The sequence below is a fragment of the Vanessa tameamea genome, chromosome 23, assembly GCF_037043105.1.
Source record: "Vanessa tameamea isolate UH-Manoa-2023 chromosome 23, ilVanTame1 primary haplotype, whole genome shotgun sequence".
Classification (NCBI taxonomy): domain Eukaryota; kingdom Metazoa; phylum Arthropoda; class Insecta; order Lepidoptera; family Nymphalidae; genus Vanessa; species Vanessa tameamea.
The window spans coordinates 5,184,529-5,209,943 of NC_087331.1; the positions used below are offsets into that span (position 1 = coordinate 5,184,529).

A 25,415-nucleotide genomic window follows, 5' to 3' on the forward strand; every position below is an offset into this window, starting at 1 on the left:
TTCTACCACCTGTATGGAATGAATCACTTCAGACCTGAGCAAAACTGGCGAATTATACGAAAATATCAATAAAATAATATCGTTTTACATGCAGAAGTTCCTTACAACTTTCAGTATATAAATTTGAGATAAATAATTTTATTATAAAATTTTTATCGCAAAACCAAGAGTCGAGTAAGAAATAAAACATCACGAAGAGATAAAATATTATATTTCACTTTTCTCTCGAGTCAGTGTACAAAATGTTTAATATTATAATTATTTTGGTGTACGTTTTTCATGAAAGTGAATCGGCGAAAATATTAGGCGTTTTTCCAACGCCTTCTATAAGTCATCAAGTTGTGTTTCGTCCAGTCATGTTAGAACTAGCAAAGAGTGGACATGAAGTCACAGTTATAACGACAGATCCAGTATATCCAAAAGGTCAAGCACCTGAAAATATAACAGAAATTGATTTGCATGATATTTCCTACGAGCACTGGAAAATTTTAACTGAAAGAGACCACGGAAAAGATCCAGTTGAATTTATACGTTTTGTTAATGATTTTATCTTAGAATTATTTGTTAAACAATTAAAATCTAGTGAAATTCAAAAATTTCTCCGTGATAATAGAAAGTTTGATTTGTTATTTATCGAGTCTTGTATACGACCAGCCTTTGTATTTTCATATATTTACGATGCACCGGTTATTGAATTCAGTTCGTTTACTGGTGTTATTTCCTCTTATGAAGCGATAGGAGCAGCTGCACATCCTCTTATTTATCCAAATGCAATGCACAGAAGAATTTATAATTTAACTCTATGGGAGAAGATCACAGAGTTATATACTCATTACACAAGCGCAAACATTTTTGATAAACATGAAGAAGCGGAAAATAAAATATTGAAGTCGATTCTTGGTTCAGACATGCCGGATTTACACGATTTGAGACAAAAAGTTCGAATGATGTTCCTAAATGTTCATCCTATATGGGATTTCAATCGGCCTGTTCCACCAAATGTATTGTATCTAGGAGGCTTGCATCAAAAACCTCAACTTAAGCTACCTGAGGTACGTACCATATATATTTCATTTTATAATCATAAATAAAATATCACAAATACATAGGAGCCTAAATGATTCAACGATGAAGAAGACTATGATTTCAGATATTATTAAAGTTTATTATGTTTATGTTAAATTATGAGAGTCAAAATAAGCCCGCGAATAGAGTATGTCAACACACCTGACTTATCACGCTTGCTTTGAGTTTAAATTTACAAGGAACACGGTTAAGGCTGTACATTTATAAAAATTCCGAATAATATTCAAAATAATATTTTTTCAGGATCTAAATTCTTATCTAGATTCTTCTAAAAATGGTGTTATATATATGAGCTTTGGTACGAATGTGAAGCCTTCGATATTCCCCCCAGAGAAATTAAAGATATTTGCTAATGTGTTTTCTAAACTTCCTTATGATATTTTATTGAAATGGGACGAAGATGAGTTTCCAAGACTTTCAAAGAATGTTAAGATTTCGAAATGGCTGCCACAATCTGATTTATTAAGTAAGTCCTCGTGTCGAAATTATATCAATTTTAATGTATACTATTATTTTATTATTCTTATAATAATTATGTACTTTTCCAACTAGGCCATCCTAAAGTCAAGCTATTTATAACACAAGGTGGCTTACAATCAACGGATGAGGCAATAACTGCTGGAGTACCTCTTGTTGGTATACCAATACTTGGTGACCAATGGCTTAATGTTGAACAATACGTTAAATTTAATATTGGAAAATGTGTTTTATTTGAAACACTGACAGAGGAACAGCTGCTAGATGCTATTAATACTGTTATCAACGATGCAAGGTAAATATTATACTTTTTTTACAAATCAAACGATTGTTTAAAATAAAGATCTAATTTAAAATTCAAAGAATATACCTTATTATTAATTTATTTAACAAATTCGAGTCTAGAAATAATATTCATGCGAATGAAGATTGCTTTAAACTCGTTTCAGTTATTTTTATTTCTTTTGACTTTAGCTATCGTCAAAACATTGTCAAGCTTCGCAACTTTATGAATGATCAGCCGCAGTCATCACTCGAGCGCGCGGTGTGGTGGACGGAACATGTCCTACGGCACGTGGAAGTCACGTATCGGCGCACGCCTGCAGCGAACATGCACTGGTCTGAATATTATGAACTAAAAATAGTGTTGTTGCTATTAAGTGCTTTAATAATATTTTTGTCAGTCATAGTATTAGCGATATATCTAATTGTTGCGAAACTGAAACATTACAAGCGCTTAAAGATTAAGAAAAATTAATTAATAAGCTTATGTAGTCCGTCTCTTACTATATAAATAAAACTTAATAATATTCTGCAAAAAACTGAATTATGTACAACTATGATTAATAATTTAATATATTTAAAGGAATAAAACGGCTTTGAAATATTTCTTCGTAAAGATGATTATTTCAAGTTAGTATACTAACAAGAATTATAGTCTTAAAAACGTCATTAACTATGTTTACTGTCTATATACATCTATCTTCATTTCCTTGAAAATATTGTTTAATAAATGGTGATAATAATAATATATTTTATAATTATAATATCACGTTAATAACTGCTAAGACGAAGTTTTTTTTATATAAATTGTAATTAAGTTAGTCTAAAAGCATAATAAGTTTATTAAATTCGTCTTTTAATAAAATGAATGATATCGTTTTATCATTTTTTAATAAAGTTTATTTACTCTCCATTTATTGTAATTTCCCGAGAAATTACTTAAAATAAATATATGTAGGTCTATCTATATACTTTGTAACTGAGTCGAAAGAAACCGGTTATCATTTTTAGGATCACGGCTAGCTCATGTATACTATGGCGATCTCTCTTGGGAGCTCGTTAACGATCAACCGAACGTTCAACGAACTATAATATTAAGTAAACTATTGTAATTTTTTTATAATTTAACTTTAAATATATTTTTCAATCCAAAACGTATATGTGTTTAAATAAAAAACATATTTATTGGATTAAAAAAGAAATAAAAGAAGGTTTGAAATAAGCGTCACCTAATCAAGTTTTAAGTTTTTGATTACAGTAAATTTAGTTTAAAGTTGAAACTGTCCATAAAATCAAATATAAAAATATACAGTGATGAAATATTCTGTAATCTATTCTTGATTTAAAATTAATTAATTTTTAAAGAATTTATTCCCAATGAAAGAACAAAATCAAAACATACTTTATTTAAGGAGGTTCTAAGCACAAGCACTTTTGAAACGTGATTTTGAAATTGAATTAAAAATGTTGTTCGTTTATTCACCAATAACAATATTAAAAAATCGAAAGTATGCAGTACTACAGCATGCTGCATTGACGTGATTCGTGTAAAAAATATCTATTGACTACAAAATGACATAGATTACTTTCCATTCGGAAATATGTACAGTTGTATAGTTTATAAGGATAATTCAATAATCTGGTCTTTATCCTAAAACTACTGAACGTCTGTCATAAAAATTGGTATATTAAGATTTTAGATTATGATTAGTTTACTACAAAGAGTATCTTTTACTTCATAAAATGCAGTTTCTCGTTGAATCATAATGATATTAAAACTTAAACCTTATTACTCTTTTAGCGGATACAGCGGATTCGTACATTTCACTTTACATTTACATTTATTTTGTTCATTGGTATGCTGATAAATAAGAAGGCCTCCTAACTCGAGGTTCTAGCTTCAATTTCCGGTGTCGATCCATTATAAAAATATTGGGTTTTTCTGTCGAGGACGGTAGCCAGTATGGCCTCACGCTGCCGTACCTACTAGCAAGGACGTGAAATCATCTATATCCTCTGGGGAGAGCTCCGTAGAGCCATGGATAGATTTCCTTATTAGTTTAGTATCCTCTTCGATCCTTGCCAAAAACGGCTATCACAACTTTAGGGGATGAGATTTCCACGTAACCCAGAGCCCGAATACCTTTCTAAAGGTTTCCACTGTGTAATTAAAGCTTGCTTGGTCTATTCAGCTAATCAGAGATATTAAGACAGATCTCTATGGTGGAACCTTTGCCTAGACCTGCACTTTCTTAGGTAGCTATTAGACCAAAAATGCAGTCAACCAGGGCCTATTGGAATCAGACCTATATTTAGTTTTGAAATCAAATTATTATTCTCATTATTTGATGTTGATAAAGAAGCCTAACTAAGACAAAAATATTTTGTTTATCTGTCCGATTAAATGTTTTATCTATTACTAGCAATCCGCTCCGGCTTCGCACGGGTACAATTTACAAATAAAAAAATAAAAATTTTTGCTATCAAGACAATTACTTTATTCTGAAATGTTTATTTATTAGGTTAAATAATTGTCATAAATGAGAAATATTAATGATATATAAAGTTAAAGTTAACTAAACCCGTTTGAGTCGTAATTTAAGAAATTATATATAAAACCTCCCTTATTTTTTACTCTTGCTGTTAGTGAAAACCACATCAGTATGTGTTGAGTAGCTTAGAAAAAAATAGCTGAGATTAAAGTAAGATAGTAAGCGCCTTTTTTATACCATTTATTATATCATTATTATTATTATAAACGAGCTATTCGCACCCGCTTCATACGGGCCAAATTAGAGTTTCATCTTATACATTAACTTTTTGTAGGAAGTAAGAATAAGATCTTGTTGTGCATTAATTTAAATTATAATATATTACAGTTATCATATCAATTTAATGAGACTATTGAACTAATCGAATAAACAATTTCAATGTAAGTATATAGTTAAAATTATTCATTTGATAAATGCAAAATTTATTTAATACTTTCGCCATGTCATTCCATGTCGTTCCGTTTTCCTTAATAGATGAAACACTCTTCTGTCCTCAAGCACATATTCTAACACACGTATGACTTTAAATATCTAAACAAATAAATAACTATTTTCATGATACTCATATGGACTTTTTTGATCTACCTATCGTTCGAATAACCTTTCGATAAATTAGATAAAACAATATTTTTGTTTTTGATTGAAGACATTCAGTGATTCTTTTCACCTCATACGTTTCGATGATAATATTATCATTAGTTTTTTTATGTACAGAAACAAAGCAAAACATTATTGTATGATACTAGAATTCGACTCTGATAAATATTATCGCAAAACAGAAATAGTTTACAATTTGTACGTAACAATGGCATTATTATACAATTGTCTAAAACAACATGTATAAAACAGTAGTTTAAAACAACATGTCGAAATTTTTTAAGGTGATTTTTAGTTTGATATATGTCATCGTTGATATTGAAACGGCAAAAATATAAGTCATCAAGATATGTTTCGTCCAATTATGTTAGAATTAGCAAGGAGGGGATACGAAGTTACAATGATAACAACCAATCCAGCATTCGCAAAAGGTCAAACTCCTCAAAGTTTTACTGAAATCAATGTGCACGACGTTTCGTACGAACGCTGGCGCGTTTTTTTTGCAGATAAAGGAAATGAGAAGTCAATTACTCTACTATATTAGCGAATTGCTTTTAGATCTATTTGTTGTACAATTAAAATCTCCAGAAATACAAAATTTAATTCATAGTGATGACGTTTGATTTAATTTTTGTCGAATCCTGTGTGCGACCGGCCTTAATTTTTTCATATATTTATAAGGCACCAGTAATCGAATTCAGCTCCTTAGGTGGTGTGCTCTCTGCTTTTGAAACGATAGGAGCAGCCACACATCCTCTCATTTATCCTATTGCAATGCATAGAAGAATTTACAACTTGACGTTATGGGAAAAAAATACAGAGTTGTCTATTCATTACATGAACGAGCATACTTTTACGAAATATGTAGAAACGGAAAATAATGTTTTAAAGTCAATTCTTGGTTCAGACATGCCAGATTTCAATCGGCCGGTTCCACCAAATGTGCTGTATTTACGAGGCCTGCATCAAAAGCCTCAGCATGAGTTACCATTACCAGATTACATAACATATCAATATTAACAATATTACATAATATATATATTTATATATATTAATAAATTATTTTGTTTAGTCTACGACGTTCAATTAAACATAATGTCCTTAGAATGGTATAACATGGAGTCATTTATATGAGTTTTGGTTCCAATGTTATGCCTTCTAAGCTCCCATCAGAGAAATTGAAGATATTTACAAATGTGTTTTCTAAGCTTCCGTACGATGTTTTATGGTAATGGGATAAAGATGATCTACCAGGACGTCCAAAAAATACAATTGTATATTTGATTTCGTCAAAGTATTATCATAGTACGTTCCTTCTTAAATCTCAAAGATAAATTAAAAATACAACTTTTATTGTAGAATCGTGACTACTAATCGCTCTATGTTCATAGATTATATTCACATTAAGAAAGACAAAAATTCTATTTTTTTTTATCTGTTGATTGACTGATGGTTTTAGATATCGTCAAAATGTTGTTAAGCCGCACAGCTTTATGAATGATCAACCGCAATCCTCTTTGGAACTCGCGGTTTGGTGGACGGAAAACGTAGAGAAGTTGTAGTTTCAGTCAATTCATTTGAATAAGCATTTATTCTAAAAAAAAATGCTTCTGATGAAGATTTAGGAGCTGTTCTGTTAAGAGCCAATACGGCTTCAAATAAACAAGTAGGATATTTTGGTCTAAATAATATTCAACACAGAGAAAGTAATAATAAGGTACAGTTATGTTAATAATAAGGTGCTATTAACAGTATCATTAGAGACGCTTATCAGTATTCAAGATGTTTATACAAGATTATTAAGAGCTCAACATAATTATAAAAATATTTCTAAAGAAAGATGTACTCGCCAATATTTGGAAATATTTTTATATTATTCAATGATGGAAATGTTCTATACAAAATTGTACATATTTACGTTAATGATAACAATAAAAAAAAAAACTGAAACTCTATTCAAAGGTTTATTGAAATAAATTAATTTTACCAAGGAACTAAGATCTCTAATTCCAACATATATATTATAAATAAATATACAAAATCATATAATAAAGTCATCTAACTAGTTGCTAGGGAGCAATATTCTAATAAAAATTCGAATCAATTGTTTTGTATAGATAAAACATTAAGGACATGTATGCCGTATCACAGTCTCGAGTTTTTTATACCACCAAGGTTACGTATGATATCAAACCCTGTTATCTATAGAAAATATTTAGCAGGTTTTAGACTTGACTTGACTTTGATTTTTTTGACATATTTCCATTAGTTTGGTTACATCTTGAACACTTTGACGTTTAATTCATGATTAAAACTTTCAACCACAAACATGTAATAGGTATTAAGTTTCTACTTAATACCTATAACAATCAAAAAAACATGTGATCAAGTTTAATGATAACGACTTATGCTCTTAACTATTGAAGGTTATGTTGATCGTAACCTTTAGTTAACGGTCAGTGTGTGATTTCGATAACATGAACGACAGCTTGAATTATTAAAAATCATATAAATATCTAATGTAAGATAATGTGCTTATAAATATTAATATTAATCATAAATTATTATCATTGGCAGATTAATCATAAAATCAGACAGATAAAATCAGGCAGACCGCTATATATTTTATATTTCGTAAAGTATTCATTGTTTATCATTAAATGTCATCACAAAACTAAAGTAGCCGATATCGTATTATAAAACATTACATTTCTATTCTCTGTCAATGTTTAGTTAAATATGACGAAAATATTTAAAGTGATCTATTTGTGTGTGTGTGTGCGTCGGAGCTGAAACAGCAAAAATATTAGGAGTATTTCCAACTCCTTCTATAAGCCATCAGCTTGTGTTTCGCCCATTGATGTTAGAACTAGCTAAGCGTGGACATGAAGTCACAGTTATAACAACAGATCCAGCTTTTCCAAAACATCAAGCTCCTCAAAACCTAACTGAAATCGATGTGCACGATATCTCCTACGATTATATAAAGAATTTACTGGTAATCAATGGAAACGAGAAAGATCCAATAAAACTTTCTCACATAGTCTGTGAGTTCATTTTGGGTGTATTTGTGACACAATTTAAATCAGCTGAAATTCAAAATCTTCTTCACAGTAATAGCCAATTTGATTTGATATTTGTTGAATCTTATATGCGACCAGTGCTTATTTTTTCATATTTATATAATACGCATGTGATCGAATTCAGTTCCGTAAGTGGTATTTATTCAGCCTTTGCAATAGTTGGAGCAGCCACACATCCTCTTGTATATCCAAATGCGATTCAAAGAAGAATTTACAACTCAACTATCTGGGAAAAGATTACAGACTTATATATTTATTATTCAACAGAACTTATTATTGCGCAACACGAACTAACAGAAAATTAAATGTTAAAATCAATTATTGGTTCAAATATACCAAATTTGAACGATTTGAGAAAAAAAAATCGGATGTTGTTCTTAAATGTACATCCTGTTTGGGATTTCAATCGACCTGTTCCTCCAAATGTATTATACTTAGGAGCTTTGCATCTAAAACCACAACGAGACTTACCGAAGGTCCAAATTTTTCAATTAATTAAAATTAAATAAACTTGATTCTTAAAACAAAATATTTTTAATGTTATGTAGATAGGTGAATGTGCAAATGGGCCACCTTATGGTAAGTGGACATCGCTACCTATAGACATTGGTATTCTAAGAAATGTTAACCATTCATCACTAATGCACGAATAACCTTGGGAACTATGAGGTTATGTCCCCACCCACACTTCAAATCAGAACACAACAATAATAAGTATTGCTTTTTTGTCATTGCTTGTTGTATATATGATGAGCTAGCGGTACCTACTTATTCGAGCTTGTAAAAGATCCTATATCCAAGTAAATTTACCTTTAAATAAACATTGTATTCCAGTTCTTATAAAAGTCCACTGATGAGGCAATAGCTGCTGGAGTGCCTCTCATTGGTATTGCTTGGTGACCAATGGTTTAATGTTGAGCAATACGTTAAATTCAATATTGGAAAACGACTTTTAATAGAAACACTGACAGAAGAACAGTTAATGGATGCTATTAAAACTGTGATAGGCGATAAAACGTAAACATTTAATTTTCACTAATATTGTTGATATTATGGCCTTTTCTAGATTTTTTTTTCGTAACTATGTAACAACTTGTAAACAACACAGGGCCCAGATTCTGTACGCCACCGAAAACACAAACGAGATTGTAACGCGCTCACGACGCGTTTTAGGCTAAAAACGGTATTCCGAATGCCACTGTCAAATTGAAAACCATACCTAGGGTCGTTTAAATCGCGTTTTTAACTCGTTCTAAATGTCAAAATTCCACGCCTTCATTCCTCGTGTTTTGTAAACGTGGATGTCATTTAACATAATATATAATAGTTTTAAAGTGATTTATAAATTATATTGATGGGTTTTAAGAGTTATATTTAGTTAAAAAAGTGTTCGGGTTCATATTATGTTACAAAAATATAAAGGTGATTAAAAAAAATTACTACACGTATATGCGATTAAAAGGATTAAAAATCTCACATTCACTTCAATAATGAAGTGTGTATTAATATGCGAGATATAATAATACTCGCTAATTGTTTTATAATATAAATTGAATGATAAAAATATCAAAACATTAAGAACCTTGCAATTTAATATCCAACTAAAATTAGAAATATTTCCAAAATTAATTATATGATTGCCTATCGGAGACGGTAAAGATGTCATTCACGTGAACAAACATGGACAAGCAATGGGCAATCTGTTAAACTTAAACTGTTTTATAAGACATAATGGTGATCCAGAGAAAAAAGTAATACCAGTAACTTTGAAATAACTGTGTTAAAGTGAATAAATAATTTAACATTAAACCCATAAAAATGTTACTAGTTTTAGAAAAGAATCTGTAAATACTTAGCCACAAAAGTTCTATCATAATGAAACTAAATAAATTGATAAGGTTTTGATCTTCTGAAATTCAATAATAAAATGAAAATATATTTTATATATATATATATATAATTTTTATTTTTCAAACAATTATAATTGTCTTTTCATATGTTTAAAATGAGAATAATATTTTAAATGTATGTTATGTAGAAATAATTTTAATATATAAATTGAAATACTATTTATTAATTTAAGTTACTGTATAAAAATATTCTAAATAATACAGTCAATTTAAATTAATGTAAAATCAGCCCGTGCTAATATTATGAAATAACAGATACTGTGTAATATAGTATTTTCCTTTAGTTTAAAAAATTCTAATACTCTGTTAGTTAGACACGTTTTTTTTTATGTGATAGTGGAATTCCTTTATGTTACACTATGTGATTTATAAATTTCAATAGATATGGGGTAGATGTGTTATGATTTTCTTTGCTTAATAAAATACTAATTAAGTTTCTGTTTTAAATTTAACTTTAGCTGTTTATTAACTAAAAAAAAATTGAGAGGTAATAAAATATTTCCAAAAAGCTGTTACTTTTACTTTACTCAGGTATAATATATTTACAATATATTAATGAAAGAATCAGAAAAAATGTATTTGCCTCAAAATATATTTATTTGTTCAAACAATTTTCACATAAATATTACATACATAAAACTTAATACAATTCCAATCTGAGATCGACATCTAACATCCTCTTTTGAACTGAATATTACATAAACAATGCTTGTAAAAATTTTACATTACTAAGTAATCCTTCAAATCTTTAGAAGTTACATAATTATTTAAAGAATGCTTAGTTTCACACTGATTCCATTTTATTCTCATTCTCAGTTGATTTCATACCAAGGTATGAGTAAGGTTCTATGAGCATGGAACACTTAGTGTAGGTATTTGTCCTTCCCGTCTTCAACACATAATTTAATGCTAGTTTGGCCAAGGCAAGCTAACCATCAGAGCCCGATCCTTTGATAACAGTCATTATCCAGAAAAAATGGTGTATAGTATCTAAAAGAAATGAGCGTTATATTAAGGTTAGATTTAAGATAGGTAGGTATTTCATAAATTAAATTGTAGTCAAAATATCACTTACCTTTATAGATAACTATGTTTCGATTGGTATAGTGCTGCTTAAAAAACAATATACTGAAATATTTTAAGTTCGTACTGCAGTATAATGTACGACGAAGAAATTAATAATATCCAATACGTTGACGAAAAGACTGCGCATCTATTTCATTTGAATATATCTCATTGCTCTGGTCGATTCGATCGTTTGCTGAGGCGAATTTAATGAAGGTTTTAAATAAAAAAATCTTTAAGTAAATAAATTTTATTATGACATGTTTACGTTTAATATGTCAATTAATGTTAATAATGACGTTTGTCTTAATTTCAATACGTTCCGAACAACTTACAAAAAAATTGTTTTAATTTTTTTTTATATTTTTATCAATTCGAGTACATATTGTTTTTATCGTTAGCATTTGTAAATATACAAGTTTTAGTGACATTTTATGTTAAAATATTTGGTTTTAGTCAAAGAAAAATAAATAAATTTACGTAGAAAAAAAAACCGGTGTTAATGTTAAAATATAGGAAATGAATCCGATTGTATCTCGTTAAATCTCTCAAAAAAGCATAGACTACATATTTTATGGCATTCAGAATACCAGAAAACATAACTCGGTGTGTTTCTTAGCTTCAGCGGCGGCCTTACCCATTGCGAGGCTCCGGGCGGTAGGTCTTTGCGAGCCCCCTGTCCTCGGTGAAAAGTATGTATGTGATTCGAAAGTAAGTCTGGTTGTTTGGTTTAGGTATTTGTTATGTTTGACGAGAAATGGTAAAGTTATACAAATAAATAAATAAATAAATAAATAAATAAATAAATAAATAAAATTTGTGTACTTTAAAAATATTTTACATCGAAAGAATTATAAAATTAACAAATAAAGAAATTCTATTTTTTTAAATTGATGTTTTTGGCGTCTTCCTTAGACTAAAATCTTTTATTAAAGCATGGGCCGAGAACTATGCGATTAAAAACCCGATCTTCAAGTGTTTCGAGGCGCGATTTTTAAGTAGTACATGATGATTTTTTCAATTATGTTCTGAATTAATGAATTAGTTAACTAACTTTATTTTAATTTACTGTTATTTTATAACCTTAATAAATAATTAGGGATCAAAAACGAAAGTTTTAAATAAAAAATCTATTTCAATTTTGCTTCGGTTTTTGCGCGAGGCCCCTGCAAGAGCGAGGCCCCGGGCGATTGCTCTGTTCGCCACCCCGTAAGGCCGCCGTTGCTTAGCTTGTTATTACGTCACTTGTTTTGGCTCGTTATGAATCGTGGCATACAGAATCAGGGCACAGGTTGTGAGCATAGTGACTATAGTCATTTTGAATTGAATATTTACCAAAAAAATAATCCTAATTAATACAATATAACGAAATAAAATATAAAATATAACGAAAGTTTCATACAGTGAAAGGTTACAGCAAAAAATATTACTTAAAATGCCAGACAAATACATATATCAAATCTGTCGGTAGATCAAAAGTTTATGAAACGTTTATATCGAATAATAATGTTTAAAACATATGTGAGTAAATATAGTATGATAGAACATTTATTTAATAGAACTAGTCAATAGCGTTTTACTATTTAGACACAAAATAAAATATATTATTTAAAAAAAAAAAAATCTTTGTAATATGTATGCATATTCATAATAAAATTACCTCTGTTCTTTATTTATTACAGACAATTATTATTCGTGAAAAAAAGAATCCCCCGAGTTTAACTTATTTATGATTTCAGTTATCGTCAAAACATTGTTAAACTGCACAGGTTTATCAATGATCAACCGCAATCGTCCCTGGAGCGCGTGGTTTGTTGGACCGAACACGTCCTACGACACAGTGACGTACAGTATCGGCGCACGCCTGCCGCGAACATACACTGGACTGAGTATTATGAACTAGCAATTGTTTTATTGTTGTTAAGTTGTTTGATTGTATTTTTGTCAGTCACAATATTAGGGATATATTTTATTGTTTCTTTTTTGTTGTTTGTTTATTGTTTTAAGTATTATATGCACTTAAAGGTTAAGAAAAATTAATAAATAAAATATTATTTAATACGTACCCTAATTTATTTATTTTATTTTAAAACATAAATATGGCTAGATAGATTATACAATAGGTAATTTAGACTAAAATATAATTGTACATACATACTTGAATAATTTTTTCTTGATTTTGAGTTTGAGTACACTGAGTTTACATTAAATCAAAACTAGTTAGGTAGTTTTTGTTACTGATGTTGTTATATACAGGGTTATTGGTAATTTGACGTATTCCCGTTAGGAGGTAATAGAAGTAATTATTTGCGATAATTTAAACCCCCTTATGCATAATGCAAAAGTGAACCACTTTTGACCAATGCAAAACGGATATCACCTTTTTTTTATTTTTAATGCATTTTTGTGGAAAAAAAAAGAAATATTGAAATAATATCGTTTTCCGTCTCGCATTTTTAAAATTTGACCGATAATTATTGTTTTAATATTGATAAAAAACAGTGTTTATTCGTTATCGTTATCGTTATCGTTATAAATCAGAAGAAAAAAATAGATTTTAATTGATACTTTTTTTAAATACATTTTTGAATATCAAAGGAGGACTAACAGGAATAGTGCACACTTATTTACTGAATTATTTTACTTAATTAAGGAACAACTTCTAAATATAATATAATAATGTTCAGTACAAATGTTTTGCAAGATTATGCAATGTACGTAATCTCCAATAAATTGAATAAAATATGTTCTCCTTGTTTTCCCCTATCCTATAATCCTGTATAAAGTGTCAAAAACATATTTTTACAATTATTTAATAAAAAATTGTGTATATTTTTGTAGGAACAATATTTTCAGAGCTTCAGTCAATTTCAATTAATTCACTGACGTTTTCTTGTAATTTTTGTTGTTTTCGAATTATGGCACTGATAAATTCAGTGATTTTTATTGATATTTAAAGAATGAATACCAAAATATGCCGATGTGATATCTTAAATTACGTCGAAGACTGGCTTTTTTTACCAGAGAAATGCAGCTACGATATATTCTTGCTATTTTTTAACACAATCAGGATTATTATCAGGATTAGGTTGCTTCTGTTCTTAATTTTTATGTGTATAGGTTTAGTTGAATTGTCAATGTTAGTATTTCTGTTATTATTATTATCATTATGATATATGTAGGCCGGCAAATAGGACTGATAGTAATTGTCAGCACCGCCCATAGACAAGGGCGCTGTTAGAAATAGTAACCATTCCTTACATCGCCAATGATTATCGCCTACGGTAGATCGGATTGGGATGCTAGGTTTGTTTCACATAAAAACGGAGGGCCTTTATTCCATGGTCTACGTCGGCCTAATAAAGGCTGTTAACGCTCCTGCAAGCCGGTCGGATTTGTAGTGTCCATGAGAGGTAGTAGTCAAGTGAACCTCCAACCATTTTGCACATTCTTACGTAAAAAATATGTGGCTGTAAATCTCGTATGCCTGGTAACAACGATTAATATTATATGAGTGCAGATTAAGTAAGAGCTCGTCAGGGTCGGAATGACCATTCCAGCGCTAATATGGTGGTGCGTCTATGGTGCTTTACGCTCAGAAGAAGGCTCTTCTAAGAAGAGGCTATCGTATAATGTCGGTTCAGTACTATAAATTTCAGTTTACCTATGAATAGATAAGGATATTTAACTAAGCACCACAGTAAAGTGGTTTTTAAATAACTGTTAGAAGAAAATTTGCTTCATATCTTCAAATATATATACAGTTTTTTCCTGTTCTCTATGAGTATTATCACAATAAATACAATCTTGACTTTTCACTCCAGTATTTTTATAGCTTATTGTCTCAATTTTGCTCAATTAACATACACACATACATACTTTGATAAACTATTATGGATAATAAAACATGACATATTTATAGGCATTTAAATGGTTTATGAAAGTAAACAGGAAGAGAAAATCTAAAATAAGTCTCCTAAAAAGATCATATACGCTTAAGTTACGTTCAGCTAAAATTCGATAATTACGTACACACATAGCTCCTTTACGAGATTTTATATTTACATTATATTTTTCTGATTACACGTTATCGCAAACTAAAGTGGCCGATATCATGTTATAAAGAACACGACGAACATTACATTTCTCTTCTCTGTGCATGTTTAATTAAATGTGACATATAACATAATAAATTATGAAAATATTTAAAGTGATTATATATTGTGTGTGTGTGTGCGTCGGAGTTGAAACTGCAAAAATATTAGGAGTGTTTCCAACGCCTTCTATAAGCCATCAGGTTGTGTTTCGTCCATTGATGTTAGAACTAGCTAAACGTGGCCATGAAGTCACACTTATAACAACAGATCCAGTTTTTTCAAAACATCAAGCTCCTCAAAACCTAACCGAAATCGATGTTCATGATATGTCCTATGAAGTCGTCAAAGATTTTTTCAGAAAACATGGAAACGAGAAAGATCAACTTAAGTTTTTTTACTTTGTGACTAATTTCATTTTGGATTTGTTTGTGGAACAATTCAAATCTGACGAAGTTCAAAATTTGCTTCGTAGTAAAAGTCAGTTTGATTTGGTATTTACCGAATCTTTTATACGGCCAGCTCTTATTTTTTCACACATATTCAATGCGCCAGTGATTGAATTCAGCTCATTTAGTGGCATTAATTCAGCTTTTGAAATGGTTGGAGCGGCAACACATCCTCTTGTATATCCAAATGCAATGCATAGAAGAATTTATAACTTAACGATCTGGGAAAAGATTACAGAATTATATTATCATTATGCAACGGAGCTGATTTTAAAGAACCATTTACAAATCGAAAATGAAAAGTTAAAATCTATTCTTGGTCCAAATATACCAGATTTGGACGATTTGAGGCAAAATGTTCGAATGTTGTTCTTAAATGTACATCCTGTTTGGGATTTTAATCGGCCTGTTCCTCCAAATGTATTATTCTTAGGAGGTATGCATCTAAAACCTCCACAGGATATACCGCAGGTACCTACAAAATTGTTCAATTAATTAATGTTAACAATACTTAAGAGGTTTGATTAAATTTCTCCATAAACACGTTTTTTTAGGATTTAAAATCATATCTTGATTCTTCGAAAAATGGAGTTATATATGTCAGTTTTGGTACAAATGTTAAGCCGTCGATGTTTCCACCGGAGACGTTGGAGATATTTACTGATGTATTTTCTCAACTGGCTTACGATGTTCTGTGGAAATGGGACAACGATGAGCTACCGGGACGTCCAAAGAACGTTAGGATTTCTAAATGGCTGCCACAATCTGATTTGTTACGTAAGTCTTATCGTTATAACCTAAATCTTGCAGTAATGGAACTAAAATAAATCATAAAATAATTGCATTGGTTTTTCAATCAGGGCATCCCAAAATCAAGCTATTCATAACTCAAGGGGGCTTACAGTCCACGGATGAGGCAATAGCAGCTGGAGTGCCTCTTATTGGCATACCGATGCTTGGTGACCAATGGTTTAATGTCGAGCAATACGTTAAATTTAACATCGGAAAAGGTCTTTCCATAGATACACTTACAGGGAAACAGCTAATGGATGCTATTAAAACTATAAGCTATAGTGAAAGGTAAATATTCAACTTTTCTTAATCTTTTATATTATTTAATACTTTTCTACAAACTTTAAATATAAAAGTGAAAATCTCAGTTTTTAAAATTGATTATTATTTATGTTTCAAAACAATTATTTTATGACTGAACAACTTTAATTATCATTATTACACTACTGAAGTTACTTACTGAAAGTTAAATTCAAGTGACAGTTAGCACGTAATATTTGTATTGTCTTTCCTCTGGCACGATGTGGAAAACGTTGTTCCCATTTCTTGAGTCTGGCCTGTGTGGGATTCTTACTCAATAAAATGATTACAATGTATGTTTTTAGCTCGGATCGGAGAGGCTGAGCTATCGTGTTTATATAATGAATCGAAAAAAACTCCGAGGATACGTTTTCGCGTGTACCGTTCCTCACGAAAACTGTCACTACTCGTCGCTTAATTTCTCCAACATTTTGTATAGGCTGTTCTAACTACGAGAGGAGAAAAGGCAAATAAACTAATTTTAAATTGAATTGACGCAATAAAATTGGTCAAAATCTTCATTTCTTCTTCATTTGGAATACGCTAAATGTATTGTATTACGAATTTTTAATTCGATTCTTTTACTGAAATAAAAATTGTAGATGTTCATTGAAAGTTTTCTAGTTTTAAATGAAGATTAGAAAAACATTAACTACTAGAATAACAAAAAATCAATGACGTGACATGATATAAACTCAATTTAAAAAAATAATACTTTAAACTTTTTGATAAATCAAATGGGCTATATGATTTACAAAAAGGTTATTACTTGTTAGATCTTAACTTTTACTTGTAAAGTTATGAAGAAAGAGGGTCGAGTACGAAAAAGTTAATGACAATAAAACTTACAATAAACGTATGTCTATAATTAAAAGAAAACACAGAAACAACCGAAAGTTAATTTATTTCTGCCAGATAAATCTTGGAAACGAAATACGCTTATACATCTGATTGACAGATTTAATATGTCTAGCTAAGTTTTCTAACATCGTGACCTTAAAAAAACTCTCGATTAATTTTAGCGAGATAGCAAAAATATCTATTTTAGTGGAAATAACAAAATATCGATATAAATTCTAGAGAAAGATTCTAATTCAGACCATTATTTTTCTAATTTATTATTTCAGTTATCGTCAAAATGTTGTGAAGCTACGCAGCTTTATGAAAGATCAACCGCAATCGTCCCTGGAGCGCGCGGTGTGGTGGACGGAACACGTCCTACGACACAGTGACGTCGAGTATCGGCGCACGCCTGCCGCGAACATACACTGGACTGAGTATTATGAACTAGGAATAGTTTTATTGTTGTTAGGTTCTTTGATCGTATTATTGTCAGTCACAGTATTAGCGATATATTTTATTGTTTCAAGAGTTCACAATTACACGAGCTTAAAAGTTAAGAAAATTTAATGAATCAACAAGTTAATCATAGCATACTGGCATCATAAAATATGTATACATACACTTTTAAGGATCAAAAATGGGAATCGGATAATAACTAGTCAAGAAATAAGTATAGCGGACATTTATAATATTATTTCCAATTAAGAATGCTGGTAGGATGTACATGTGTGTTTATGTATTTAATATACGCTTTTTAAAATATAATATTTTACTTTATTTACCTTTGTTAAGAACTAAAACTGAACAAAATATACACGACGGACTTACGTAGTACAGTAGACTTACGATACATTTTTTTTTAAATAGCAATAAATGTTTAGTCACGTTTTTTAATTCAGAAAATATTTGGAAGCATTCAAATATTATTTTTTATTATTTCGATTAGATTATTGATGATATATGACAATGATTGTCGAACCGATGCTTTTTTAATTTGATAATAATTTATCTTTACAGACAGGTACGTTCCTATTTTAAATTTATAATTTGGATTTACGTTATTTTATTGTTTATATCGCCGTAGAGTTGTAAACACCGTTAGATTTTGGTCTATCTCGCGAGATTGTAAACTACCGAAATATTGTGAACGATGATATATCGGTTAGGTTAGGTTAGAGTTTTTATAATATAACTTTAATTGGCTTTGGTAGATTATATTATAGTAAGCTACAAGTAAATTGTAAGCAGTATGTTACGGTTCACAATTTTTCGACAGTTCACAATCTCGCGAGATAGATTATAATCTAACGATATTTACAATTTTATGGTGACATATATTTATATCACCAGGGAGCGTAATAATCTAAATATAAATTTTAGAAGATGTTTAAATTTATTAATAAGAAGCATTAAACGTTTTTTCGTGACAATAGTCTGGTTGATTTTTCGATAAGAAAAACAAATATGACGGAGATAACTGCTAGCATTCTTGCTACCATTACTGTAGGTCATGACGCATAGTATATTTAATTTAAATCTGTATATAATATAATAAAATATATGGTTAAGTTCTCAATGTAAGTTATTTGTACGTAAATAAATTGTCCTTCACGTAATTACCAGACATTACAACCTACTTCCTGACGTAATTACAAGCGAACTGTGTGCGTTTGTCCGATAAATATTTTAACCCATGACCAATTCGGGTGATAAATATGTTATCAATTATATAAGATTTAATAGGAAAACGTAGTAATGAATAAAAATATATCGACCTTATACCTTATTTAATATCATCTTAAAGGTTATCATTCTGTCGAGATACTATAATAATATAGATTTATGAATGTGACACATCTTATCAATCATGGCGTCAGTTCTATTAATCTAATTAAAAAAAAAACCTTCTTATTATTATTATTTTTAATAATACGTATTTTAAATTTAGAGAAGTAAACATTTTGTAAGTCTCTCTTTTGAACAGACTGCTGACTGTGCAGAGCGGGTCATTTTATATTTTGAGTAAATCTCCTAGTATAAGATATTTAATCAAAGTTATATGTTATCACTTTGTAATTAATTTATTAGAGAATTAGCACAAGTGTGGCCAATCCGTTCACCGTGAATATTGAAGATTGCAGATTCAAAAGTGCGCAGGATAATAACACGAACACATAATTTATTGTGAAACTAGAAGAGTCAAATAATTATGAGTTAATTTTAACTACCGTCAGCAAGACAATTGCTTCGGACTGGAAATTTGTTTGTTATTCATAGTTATACAGCTGATTTTGAATATAATTAACAAAATCATTATTTCCTGTCATAACACGTAATCTTTACTAAAAACAGTAAATATGATGTCATTCTCTTTGAATTTAAATGTTAAAAATATCATATAATATTATTTTATAACATTGATTATTAAGTAAATGGTAAATTTTTGTAGGTTAACGTAATAATTTCAATAATTGATGTTATTGGACCTTATCTTGTAATAATATTTAATAATTATATTCACGGCTGCGCGTTCCCCAACCTCATTAAATAGAGATAGGTTATTTTAATTTTCAAATCGGGAACGTTTCATGTCGTCTCTACTTTTAATTATGTTCCTTTTGAAATAAATTATTTTACGTATGTTTGTGCCAGTTCATTCTACTGTAAGTAGACAAACTGGCACAAATCGTCACATAAGAAAAAGCGTTTTGCCCCCTCCAGGTGACCTTTTCCTCTCTACGACTTTAATTCAAACGAGATTATAATTTAAAAAAAAAGAAGAATTCATTATGTCTGTTATTTAATCCATATAGCGACGGAAATTTTGTTTCAATCGGGTGTCCCACGACACTAATCTTTTTTTTTTTTTTAAATCTAACTACTAATAATAACTATAAAAATCATCCAGATCTAACAATGATCTTAATATATGTACTGATATTATCAATCTCGTTGTTATAAATGACGTTCGCATATTTTTGATAAACATACTTGAATAACAAGAATTTGTATAAAACATTTATTAAATCAAAAATAAAAAAAATATTCAAAAATTCTCAGCCTAATTTTCAAGCAAACATGTTCGTTCGGGTTCAGCTGTAATTGTAAAAGGTTCACGAGAAAAAAATAAATATGTACGTTATAAAAGGGAACTAGGGACCGGCGAGCGTTACTGTAAGTTATGTGTGTGTAAACTCAAAGTGTTAGTATGACTTTAACCCCTTTTTTTCAGTCTGACGTCTTTTACAAATTACCCTTTACGTTTTCCACAGAGCTAATTAGGTCTTTATATATTTTTATATGTGTTACTATTTGAAAACAGAAGTGCTTAGTAACCGCCTATAAATATCCCTTTTTTATCTCGCTGGACAAACGCGTGGAAGTGGGGGGGGGGGGTATCTGGGACTCGCTGGTGCCTTGGACGTCGGGTGTGCCCCGGTACACCGGAATACCCATGCAAAATGCAAAGAGAAGTCCGCCACTGCATTACATTTATTTTTCTGAAAACTGCGAACACACTTTTATGTAAACATTAAAATAATAAAAGATTTTCATGCTTGGACTATGAATAAAATAATATGATAGTCAATTATTTATGGCAGGATACTTAATAGTAACTCGCTCATGGATTGAAGGACATTATAAGAAATATACCAATTTTAAGTAAATACACGCAGTGTTATATATTATCAGAAATATTTGTCAATCATTACATCACTCTTGCATCAATGCTCCACCAATCACCTAAAAACCACTGACAAGTTATGTCTCATGGGCCCGTTATTACACTGGATCACTCACCCGTACAAAGTAATGCTGCTTAGCGGTAGAATAAGTGGTAGTATCCACTCAGACGGGCTTTCAGAAAACCCTACCAACAAGCAAAACTCTTATTTAGCTTATGATGACAAATACATAATACTGAAACAAAAATATACAACATTTTTAAATTCTTTACATGGCATTAAATTCCCAGCATTTTACGTTCCATTCTATTTATGTTTGACTTTTAAAAGAGCAAAAAGTGAACTTAGGTTGCGTCCGAAAATTCCCAAAGTACTTTATTTTAGCCTGAATTCTCAATAGACAAAATGGTTTAACTATTTTCCCACCGGAGACTTGATCTATTCATTCAATGTGGCGTTGTCATTTAGCCGTTGAAATTAATAGAAATGAATAGAACCAAGTTGGAGATCATATTAGGTTCACATAATATGATTTTGACCGAGTAATTGTAGAAAAGATTGTCGTTTACAAACATTTTCTGTTTCAAAAGTAAAGACATAGAAATAAAAAGTTAAAGTCGTTTGACAGCGAATAGGTACCTATATAGCTACCGAAGTTACCGATATCAAGGTTAATACGAATGAATGTTATAAAACTGATTTTTATATGTGTGGTTGACCTTAGATTGTAAATTTGTTTGTTAGTTTTCGTATTTTATATATTGCTTCATTGTGGAGTGAAAAAACTAAACAAACACATTTTTATCCATATCATATTCATAATATGATATTGATAATTAATTAACGACTGCTGGTTCAAGGCTGTTGAATAAGGCCATGTGTATCCGTCAACCCACATTGTATCAGCATGGTTGGACTTTTTTATATTAATCGGAAGTGTCATAAATAATAATAAATATCAGCACCGCCAATAGGAGATACTATGACTGACTTTAAAAAACATATTATAACAATAATTATAACATATAATAAAATTGGAGTGTCTGTTCGTAATGTTAAAACGACCGCATACTAAATGCACATGTATGTATACATGGTACATATACCAAAATAACATATTTTTAAATTTTTGTCTATTTGTCCGTCTGTTTGTCCCGGCTAATCTCTGGAACGGCTGGACCGATTTCGACGGGACTTTCACATAGCTGATGTAATAAGGAGTGACTTAGGCTACAACAATAATTTTTTTAACAAAAAAACGCTCACGAAGTTGCGGGCACAGCTAGTTGTATAATATGTAGGGATAGTAGAAATTACATATACATATATATTAAAAGTAATTAGATATCAAAGGTTACATTTCCGTGCGCTTCGTACGTACTATTCGAACCTTATATACGTAACCTACAAATACAATTGATTAAGATGTACTTAAAGGAGAATTTAATTTTTATGTTCTACTCATAGTCGAACTCTTCGTTCTGAAGATAACTTAGTATTAGAAATCCCTCCTCATTCGACTTCCTTCTATAAAAATTCCTTTACTGTTCAGGCTGTTCGTCTGTGGAACTCTCTTCCTGTTGAAGTAAGACGTGCGCAATCACTTGCTCTATTTAAAACTATGTTGAAATAATACTATCTTGCACTTTAATGTTGTATTTAGTTCGAGAGAATTTTAGTTTAATTTTTATATATAATTTATATCTGATTAGATACATACATATAAATGTATGCATGTTATATATCAGGTACTGTAGATTATTTTATTTTAAATATATTATTATTTCTTTGTGATGTTATGTCATATATTATGTTTATATCTGCCTTGTACACCCCTCTTTCCATATCTGTTTCTTTCCTCTACCTTAAGGTTGCCTGGAAGAGATCGCTGTTTTAGCGATAAGGTCGCCTCTTGTGCATCTTTCTTAAACATGACTAAATGATGTGTTTACTGGTGTACAATAAAGAGTATTTTGATTTGAATTTTTTGATTTGAACATAATTTTATTAAATACTAGTTGCAAACTTTGCTCGCGTCTCGGGAGTTGATCATCAGATGTTAGACAAAAAAGACTTCCTTGGAGTTCATGCTAAATTTGGTTCAGAAGTTCGTCCGTGTAAGAGCAACAGATACATAGACAGATTGGTATAGATAACTAATCTAAGACATAGTGGTATAAAAATGAAGAAACATTACTCCAACCATTGAGATTACAGCCATTCAAATTTATACCCAAAGACTTCATTCAGCCAAACCAACGAAAGTCTTACTGAATTACAATAATAATAACCATTCCCTTATCAACGTAAAATACAATAAATTAACCTACATCAGCATAATTATACAGACAACCAGCGAGAAACGCTTTACTTCTAGCGAAATCGTAGTGTTTCATGTAGCTAGATATAAACTAATAGCAGATGATAGCGCTCAAAAGCGCTGAAGGCGCTGTATATCTTAATGGATGGAAGGTTAAAGATGTCGTTACCCGAAGACCCTTTTCGTTACTTTAAAAGGGACCTAATGAGATCGTTTCTTGTAATGGTAATTGCAGGCTTATAATGTTGTAGGAATTATGTTAAAGATCAATAGATTTTAACATAAGGCACAACAAAATAATTGGATTAACAACATTCTTTGTCACTGTATTATGAATACACGTATTAATTTTAGTCAAAAGTATGATAATCATATCTAATACGATCGGAAAGATTACATTCGCAGGACCGACTTGGGAGTTCAATTTCAGAACTTCAGAATTCCAGACTCTGTTTTATTTTATATTGTATTTAAATTAAATTAAAAGTAAATTGAGAATTTCTAAAAAAATGTATATAAATATTTTTTAGTGTTAATTTACTACATCCAAAAATGTCTTAATCAAATTTATGAAACATAATATCAAAAATAAATATAATAGATATTTCATATTGACTTCAAAAAAACACGACACGTAACCTTTAAATACTTTCGATTGATCAGATTATTAAATCACAGTTTATAAATCACAGTTATAAATATGTGGATAATTGTTTCATGCGCTTCATGAGTTCATCAGTTACGACCACAGTTTGGCAGATTGGCTGACGTATTATTGTTATTGCTCCTCTCCTAAGGGTCGTTATATGACGTTAGAGCTATTACCCTCGTCAATAAATGGGCTATTCAAATCCACGTGTCAGTGTATGAGATTATAGCTTTCAATGACACGTACAATTTGGCCAGGTGTGTAATACGAATGCTTATATAAAATTTAATTATTAATTTCAGTTTTAGTTTTTGTAATTAGATAATGGGAACAGATAAGGATGCAGATATATGTACAATGTCCATTGACCGTTCACGTTACTACACCATAAAAAATATACAGATAAGGGTAACAAAACACATAAAATTAAACAGCAAATGTGAATGCACCCTAATATAAACAGAGGTTACTGAGTTTCTTAGCCATTCTACTTGGTAGAATCTGTATTCCACACCTCCACTTCTATTAGTTTTTGTATATAATATAGTGTTTATTATATATAAAGTGCTTATTAAATATATACAATTTTGATTGTATCTTTGATCCAGTTCGTAGAAAAGTAATCGACAGGTTTCGATATTTTTTGACAAATATTTCGTTGAAATCAAGTAATTTCCAGGAGACAATTCCCGACCGTATTCACAGCGACAATACAGCATTTGTTCTAAATAGCAATGATCGCAATCTGTTAAAATTAGGCAATTATTTCGATATTATAACTATTAACTACCAAAAATTATATCAAAGAGAAACAGGATTATATAGTGTACGTTACACACCGAGTCACGCGTTTTTTTGGTGTTAAGGCTGTATGTAAACCTGTCTAGAGAGGTAAATTATCACTTATTCTACCGTCGAATAGTATACTTAGTATTATGGTTATTGTTAGGTTATTGAACCGGTGTAATTACAAGAACAAGGGGCAAAACATTTTAGTCTTTTCAAGGTTGGCGCATTGGCGTTATAAGAAATCATTGACATTGATAACATAGATTGATATCATCTTTGATCGGTAGTCTTTGTTAAGGTATGTTTACATTCACAAAAAAGGCCATTGAATTTTATTAAATAAGATTTCAATGACGACAGTATTCTAATTTCGAATACTATTAGCAGGTCTTTCTAAAGTTAGGTATTCTATATTGATAAGTAAAATCCATTACAGGCCCA

The 25,415-nt window shown here is 30.2% G+C and overlaps 1 protein-coding gene across 4 annotated transcripts; it reads left to right on the forward strand.

Moving 5' to 3' along the window:
- The first annotated feature begins 200 nt into the window (after positions 1 to 200).
- On the forward strand, positions 201 to 18,102 carry LOC113401900 (UDP-glucosyltransferase 2-like). Of its 4 annotated transcripts, none has more exons than XM_064218624.1 (4): positions 201 to 1,052; positions 1,330 to 1,552; positions 16,456 to 16,675; positions 17,815 to 18,102. In XM_064218624.1, the coding sequence occupies exons 1-4, from the start codon at positions 243 to 245 to the stop codon at positions 18,095 to 18,097; spliced, it is 1,536 nt and encodes a 511-aa protein (XP_064074694.1). In that variant the 5' UTR covers positions 201 to 242; the 3' UTR covers positions 18,098 to 18,102. The 4 variants fall into 4 exon arrangements, with proteins under 4 accessions (XP_064074694.1, XP_064074695.1, XP_064074696.1 ...); XM_064218625.1 differs by lacking the exon at positions 1,330 to 1,552 and adding an exon at positions 16,150 to 16,372; XM_064218626.1 differs by lacking the exons at positions 201 to 1,052; positions 1,330 to 1,552 and adding exons at positions 8,380 to 8,553; positions 16,150 to 16,372.
- Positions 18,103 to 25,415: the final 7,313 nt, after the last annotated feature.

Coding starts and splice junctions, on each gene's coding strand:
- LOC113401900 (XM_064218623.1), top strand. CDS start 15,248: ATGAAAATATTTAAAGTGATTATATATTGTGTGTGTGTGTGCGTCGGA. Junction 16,067..16,149: donor CTCCACAGGATATACCGCAG/GTACCTACAAAA, acceptor ACGTTTTTTTAG/GATTTAAAATCATATCTTGA. Junction 16,676..17,814: donor ACTATAAGCTATAGTGAAAG/GTAAATATTCAA, acceptor TTATTATTTCAG/TTATCGTCAAAATGTTGTGA.